This window comes from Habropoda laboriosa, unplaced genomic scaffold (assembly GCF_001263275.1).
Source record: "Habropoda laboriosa isolate 0110345459 unplaced genomic scaffold, ASM126327v1 scaffold317, whole genome shotgun sequence".
NCBI classification, from domain to species: Eukaryota; Metazoa; Arthropoda; class Insecta; order Hymenoptera; family Apidae; genus Habropoda; species Habropoda laboriosa.
This window is the reverse complement of record NW_017100418.1, coordinates 105961-113841: the sequence shown is the minus strand read 5'-3', so window position 1 is coordinate 113841 and position 7881 is coordinate 105961. Positions and strand designations below refer to the sequence as shown.

The 7881-nt window shown below is 38.4% G+C and overlaps 1 protein-coding gene across 1 annotated transcript in view; it reads right to left on the bottom strand.

Moving 5' to 3' along the window:
* LOC108575513 overlaps window positions 1-7881 on the bottom strand; it is an 86840-nt gene that overhangs the window by 57261 nt on the left and 21698 nt on the right. Inside the window, exons 5-6 of the mRNA XM_017938330.1 lie at window positions 4628-4773; window positions 3568-3665 (exon numbers count right to left, since the gene is read on the bottom strand). Coding sequence (XP_017793819.1) covers window positions 3568-3665; window positions 4628-4773 — 244 coding nt within the window. The remainder of the gene's footprint in view (window positions 1-3567; window positions 3666-4627; window positions 4774-7881) is intronic.

Sequence of the window (7881 nt, the reverse complement as noted above, 5' to 3'; positions counted from 1 at the left end):
CCCGTAGTGGCATTCAATCAGAGATTGATTTTAAAGAAACCAAAAATAACTCCACCCACACAAAACCAATAAAGTCCTCCGTTCGGAGCTCGAATAGAATTTTCAGGACATAACAACGAATACAGTCAATCTATACAGCACGTGTGAACCTTGTAACCAAGTATAAAAATATAAACCAAAGCATTCCAAGAGATCGACATAGTAAAATATTCCTTCGTTAAAATTCTTCTACCCTATTAATTTTAGATTTTAATCAATTTTCGTAGATTTCGAAAGATTTCAATTAGTGGAATACAGCAGATTTTAGCAGATTTCAGTAGAATTCACATAATACTTATCAACAGAAGCGTATGTGCATTTCATACAAAGTGAAATAAAGATCAGTGGAACCTATCAGGTAATTCCGCATGTACCATTAGTGAAATTTTAAATAGGTTGTTGACGTTTATATACGTACATTTACGTACATAGATAAGGACCAAGCTTAGATAGCTCTATCGGTTGTAACACACAGCACGAAATGATAACGTAGCAATGGAGCAAATACGTGTTCCGTATTCTGTTTTACACGTCAATAAAGCCGGCAGTATACTTGATCTCAAACTGCACGGATATGCAGTAACTGCATCGATGCTTTTATCCTAGCAGTTTCGACGAGTGTAGTGAATCGTATACGTAATCATACGTAACGAGCGATGCTTTCACGCGGCATGGAAAATGCATAACAACCAAACACCGAACTGCACCTTGGTACTTTCTCACAAAAACATATTTATTCGAGTAACTAAATCAACTATTACGCAGCTACCTATTGTACGACATGGAAATTACCAATGTGATGAATTTTACGAATTACTATTCATGTTTAATTCTCGTTTTACCTTCGGAAAGCGAATGGTTTTAGACGGACGCGGGAGACGAACGCAGGGTCATTTTGACCCACAGAAAAATTTCTATCGTACACGGGTTTCAGGAAGGAATTGGGTATAAATGTGTATACTTTCAACTATACTTTATATTTTTCTTGGTTATTTACATTGGACGTATAATATGGCGGCCGTTGAACCGAAAATTAGACGTTACAGCGGTGTAAACAAAACAGGATTCAGCTGACGGGACAATAGGCCAACGCATCGGCCCGGGCCATTGCCCCGAATGAAAAAACGTAAACGCGAGTATAAAGCAAGCGACGCGCGGCAGCTCGGGACACAACCGTCTTTCTTGGCTACGTAACCTCACGTACCGCGCAACGAATGGTAGAAGTGAAAATACAGAATATAGAGAAACTCCACGATAAAATAGGTGTATTTCCTGTACGAAACGTAATCTGAGCCGCGTGACTTTATCGCTGTCGAGTCAAAATGACCCTGCATCCGTCGTACGAGGGTTAAATTAAAATAGGCAAATGTCACGACACGTTATAAGTTGATTAGGTCGTCTTCATCGAAAGACCAGTTTAAGTACGAAGAACTGTGAGAATCTGGTCTGACTTATAAGATCGAAGGACAGAGTGAGTCTCTCTTCTAAATGCAAAGTGGAACTGTAATGGACGAAATGCGAATGGTACCTCTAGCGATGCTCGAAAATATCTAACGAAGCGTCGCGACGGTTCAAAAGTATCTTCCGGGAGGCACGGAGAAGTGTTTTCAACACTCTGACTGGATTTCTATAATGTTTTCAATCACCAATCCGTTTTACTTGGTGCATAGAGACCTCTATTTTATCCTTAACGCGCTATCTTGTGGGATGCACAATGACCGGAGAAAGTGTTCAGTGGGTGGATGCGGGGGACTTCTGTGGAATCTCCGCGATGCCTAGACTCTGTCACAGTAAAGTGGCCTACCGACAAAGCTAAAGGTTAAGTGCCACTTTGAATTTGGCCCTTTAGAAGCTCCAGGATTTCTGGTCCTAGCGATTATGTTTGCAGGTAACGTAATAAACAGCTACTGTTTATTCGAACGAAAAATAGTTGCCTGCTGTGACAGTCAACCTAATCTTAAGTCATAGCCACTCCTTGTTTTTCACTACTTTTCACGCATTGCTCAAACAAATACTCATCCCTCGTTTTCTGCAACTTTCCCGAGTATTGCTCATCCCAAGAAACTAGTCTAAATCATTGTACCCTTAGTATCAACTCCTCCAGCTTTAGAACGTAAGTTGTGTATGCAGGAAAGAAATTGGAACCTTATCTTAGTCTCTGTACAACTGGCAAATCTCAATCTGGTATTAAAATACTGTGGTATCGGGGCCTCCATGCTCAAATAGGAAACCGGCAAGGGAGAATAGAGAGGGAGTTGTTGGCGTAGTGCGCAAAGCCTTGGCTTGCTGAGCCGAAGGTCCCGGGTTCGATTCCCGTTGGGTGCCTCGAAATTTTTCTCTAGGTTCCTACAATACTGTCTCTTTTAAATCGTGTCTGTTGGAATATCAAAAATCCCCCACCTAAACGGTATAAAAACTTGCTTCGGTAAGTCTTTAAAGGGTGAAATTTCACGGATCCAACCGCGTTAAAGTGCTTACTCTGATCGTGATCACTTGAGACGGTGCCATAAATCCGGCTACAGGATACGCCTAACATGGGACGCTGACCTAGGCCCTAATTTTCAGTGGCAGTCTTGGTCTCCCACTGAAATTCTTTCCTTCGAGAAAACAGATATTCGACACCTTGAACGACGAATTTTGTAGAATCAGAATAGATGAAAGAGACAAACTAGAAACACATTAAAGATTTAAAGCTTTCACGGTCCGGAGCATAGTTATTATTATTGGTCAGCTGACCAATTAGAAACCTTCGCTGATTGATAAGCAACGAACCGGAACATGGGCTATTGAATAAATAATACACATGCTTTAGATACATGTCGTTACTACGAACTGCAATGCTTACAAAACGACGGGATACTCTTTCCATAAGGACACGGCCTATACCAGAAATCCTCAATAATAATAATTAGAAATACATTCTGTGTATCGGTGTTTACGGGGCGGAACAATCAAAGAAAATTAATTGTAGCGAAGCAAAGAATATCTACATAAATAATTCCAGACACTGTGTCAAAATTAGACAATGAATAAATACTTGTCTTTATATTAACAAAGTTCAATTTTCTATTTGTTAGGTACTTTCTCCGAAAGATTATGTTATTCTATCAACACCTCCAGATTTCAGTGAAATCTAAACTGCAGTTCGACCATTTTCGGACATGTGGCCACAAGTGACACAATTGTACAAGCAATTTTAACCCTTTGCACTCGGACCTTTTCTCGGGTAAATTTTGCAGAAATTCGAACTTTTATAACAAATTATTTATTCGAAAGCAAAAATTCCAAGCAAGATTCAAAAGACGATATTTCTTTATGTTCTTTATTTTCGGTGTGCTTCACTTCGAGTACAACGTCAAACATTGTCCGGTTCTGAGGGAGTACTTCGAGTGCAAAGGGTTAATCTAGACTAATTTTTGTAGAAACAGATTTTCAAGGATTCTAACATATCGGCAGATTAGAAAAGAAAGTAGCTAGCTAAATCGACAATAACAAATATATTCATTTATATAGGTGTTTGGAACTTACTTGTATGTCAGGTTGTGGTTGTTGAGAAGAAGGTGGAGGGGGTGGAAGTGGGCCGCCAGTTACCGTTGCATCTTGTTGAGGGGATGTTCGCGGTGGCTCTGAAAAATTCAAGTATATTTCAAGGTATACAGATCTGGATAACAGCATTTATAATTATTAATAGTATTTATCGTCCTTTAATACTTTTCAGTTGATATTTCATTTGTAGTAATTAGAGATCATGGCTCTATACTCAGTCCAATTTAAGAATAACCTCGCTTCGCGCATGGGACGTGCCTAAGGCGGGGCTAGAACGTCCAAACCCCCACTTAACCGCCTACGTTTTTCTCCGTCTTACCCTCTGCTACGCTGTCTATGCGCAGAACGGACGCAAATCGGTCCGAGAGCGAGGTTACTCTTAAATTGGACAGAGTGTAAATGTATACATACACATGTAACGTGAATTGGGAAATTAAAAATCCGTGTTCTTAACTCTTTGCGGTCCAATTTCGAGTCAGACTCGACGTAAGGATTTCTCCCTTCGGATATCGTACAATGATAAATTACAAATTATAAATGATAATAAACCATCTTTTTATGCATTAATATTACACTGAAACTTAGTATTTTATAACCAATATTACGCTGAAATATTGAGATAAAGGGAAACTACAATGGTACTGTCCGAGAATGACCAAATAAGTGCGGACTAACTGGACTATTCGGACCGCAAAGGATTGATATGTACGTGGTGTGCGTTACGCAAATATTTCAAAAATTAGATTGCGCAGAAAGCGATACTTTTAAAAAGTTGCAGGAGTTCAAACGTAACGTCGTAATATCCACAAAGAAGTGTGCTAGGTGGAAACATTTTTCGCAAACAGCACGTGGTACGTTTCTTTTTACAAAATGACAAGTAACAACGAGAAATATTCACCGTCGTTGAAGAATTTTTGACACGAAGCAGCTAAACTTGCCGGAACTTCGGTACGAAACGCGGGCGAGAAAAGAGGAAGAAGAAAACGAGGAAGAAATGTAATTGGAGAAGAAAGTAATTTACTAAGAAACAAAAGTAACTTACCAAGTGTGCGGAAGACGATCGGTCGACTCCGGAATTTTTTACCGGCTCTGACAGCAGTGACGACCAGCTGATACTGCGTATCAGCCCTGAGTCCGCTCAGTGTAACCGCTTCGCTATTTCCTGCGACCACCGCCACCACCCTGTAACTAACCATCTTGCCGTTGTACTTGAATTTTTACATTTGCTTTATAGACAATAATATCGTCGTTTCAATCACTTTCACGTCTAGTTTGCGACTGTTACAAATGCTTTCTCTTTAAACGTCTCTAAACTATACTTTCCAAAGAACTGCAAGCAACTTCTTCACGATTAACGACGATTGTAAATGCGGCAATTAAACTGGTCGCTTCGAAAGAAGCATTTAATTGCCGAACTACCGATACAAGCGTCTTGCGCGTCTATTACTCTTCCTACGAGTAGATTAAAGATTCTACGATAAATTAAACAAATTTACGGGGAATACAAATAAAATTTTGCATTCAAACAGAAAACAGGAATTGCTGGAATACAAAGTTTGGGTGTTTTGATTAGTTGAAAATATGGATTTACTGGAGTTTGATTAGAATAGTACGGAAATTACACACTGCCTGGATTTTAACGAGTATACGCTTAATTTATAATTCGTGAAATTTCTGAATAGAGAACTTTATAATCGTGTTTGCATGTACTACATGTAACTGTTTTCGAGAATCTCTTTAATAAACGAGCGCACTGCAAACACAGCGGTGTGAATAATTACAGGTTCAAGGGAAATTTCAAGGAATTTACTTGATACTTTATGACCACGGAATACTTTTGACCACGGAAGTCAAACATTTGCCGAACGGCGGTTTCCTTCAATTTTTAAGATATTTGTGCCTCTTTCCGAATTTACTTTCTTAGTAAATGGATCACATTCTAGCTGAAATCGTTGCGAAATTTGCGATTTAACGATAGGAGACAATTTTGACAGGATTCCGGATCGCCTTTTTTATCCATAATTTTCCCTTCATTTCCTTCAAAAATTACTAGCTACATTCTGAGATCTGAGTAACTTTCACACTGTGTCATTCAAATCGCTGCAGCTCCATTTTTGAAAGTTCCCGGCCTCCTGGCTTTGTTTATAATTCATGTAATGAAAACAATTACGAGTCTTCCTCTTTTATTGTTACAAAGTAAACTGTGGACGTAAAGTAAACGGACTAAACTTTCGTCGGTACGAACTAAAGTGTGGCAACTAAACACATGGAACCTAGATTTAATCCATTGAACAGTTTTATGGTAAATACTTTGGTATTCCCCCGAGGCATGTAGAATCGGGAAAATTGCATTTGTCCGGGTCACAGTATGTTCTAAGAACTATCAGAAATAATTACCTTTTATTGCCCAGTTTTCTATTTGGAGAACTTACAAGGGAACATCCTGAAGCGATAATCGCCTATATTGACGAAACTTTGGTGATATGGTAGTATTCAGAAAAATGTTTAACACGTTTTTTTTTATATCAGCAATCGTCTACACTGAGATGAGGAGAATAAATTATTTATTACTTTAAAAATACAAAATTCGTCAATAGTTTTCGAGATATTGAACTAAATATATTTACTACCTCCAAGTTTGAGGGCGATTTTCACCCCTTCACTGTAGACGATTGCTGACATAAAAAAATACGTGTCGAAAATTTCTCTGAAAACTACTATATACCAAAGTTTCATCAAAATCGGTGATTATCACTTTGAGATGTTCCCTTGCGAATAACGATTGCTTTGACCCTATAATTATTCATACCACTGTCCGTTATTTCATGTGTGCCGTGAAGTATACAGGGTGAGGCGCCTAACTCGACGACTTCAAATTACTACTTGTATGAAAAAATATCTCAAAGAAAAGTTGCATGGTATCAGAGAGGACATACAAGGCGATAGATCGTTTGTTACTCTGTCACATTTAACCCTTAACCTTTATAGGTTAAACATGTGTCCCCCCTCGAAATTTATAAGCCTGGTCTTCTCTCTAGAGATGTGAATCTTCTTCGCGACCGATAACCGAGAAATCAGGAGTACGCGTTTGTTCACGATCGCGCGCGGATTAGTCCCTGCGCTCCCGTGCCTGGGCGCGGGCTCTACGCGCGCTCTGATTGGTCAGTGTTTTTCGTTAATAATTCAAAAACGAAGCTTCAACCAACATTTTGGTCAAGGAAAAAATTGTTCAGAGTCACCCCAGCAACCCCCCATTTCCGGGTGTTACACTCTTTACAGAACACCCTGTATACAGAGTGAGGCATCTAGCTTAATCACCGCGAATAACTTCGAAATTATACGTTGTACGAAAAATTATTTCTACAAAGGTTATATGGTACTTTATGGACTTCTTTATAAATGGATGCGTTTAGGAGATTTGAAGGTCAACTTTGTTTTTTTAAATAAAATGCCCTATTTTTTTACGGCAGTTCGAAAGCTCGTTAATTGCCAAGTAGAGAAGTATTAAACGTTGTTTGTCCTAAAGCTAACAATTAACGAGATATTAACGAATGCTCGATCCGCATAAGGTCCAATTGTAAAATAAAAAAAGAGTCATGTCATTATGATCAATAGCTTTGCAGTCAAAAATTCAAAAATCAGCGAAAATTAGAAACGTTTATTAACAATATTTCTTCAATTCTCGATCCAGAAGCTGTAAAATATTTTAATTAGGTGTGACCTTCAAAATTGAATATAAAAAGTTTGCTCATTCGAAAACAGCTTGTATAATAGAATAAGATATTGTTGATCGCGTCAAGTTCGTTTCCAGTGCTACCATAATTTTAAGAACTAACGAGAACGATGATAAGCCGTTTAAAAGTTTTCAAGCAGCTCTTAATTAATTAATACTCTTTCTACTTAAGATCTTATGACGGTGAAGCGACCCAACATAATTTGCGCTTCAAACCATTTGCATACCTATTATAACGGTGTCAGCAGCAAGTGATTGTTATACCTGCGGTAGGGTGGTTCCACGCCAAATCGATCACTTTTTGACGTCGGCACCAGGGATTTCGTTCCAAATGAAATATAACGTAGCACACGTGAAATTAGGGGCGGTTTAAGTCATCATTTAGTTTATTTCGAATTTGTTTAAAAAGTACGGACCTTTAAATTTGACAATTCAATTACCTATCAATTCTGATCATTCGAAGATCGATTAATAATACAAATGGTAACTGAATGAAATTTAAAGATTTATAATTTTCTCGATTAAATGTAATTAAGCATAATATCTTGCATAAAATGCGAGCA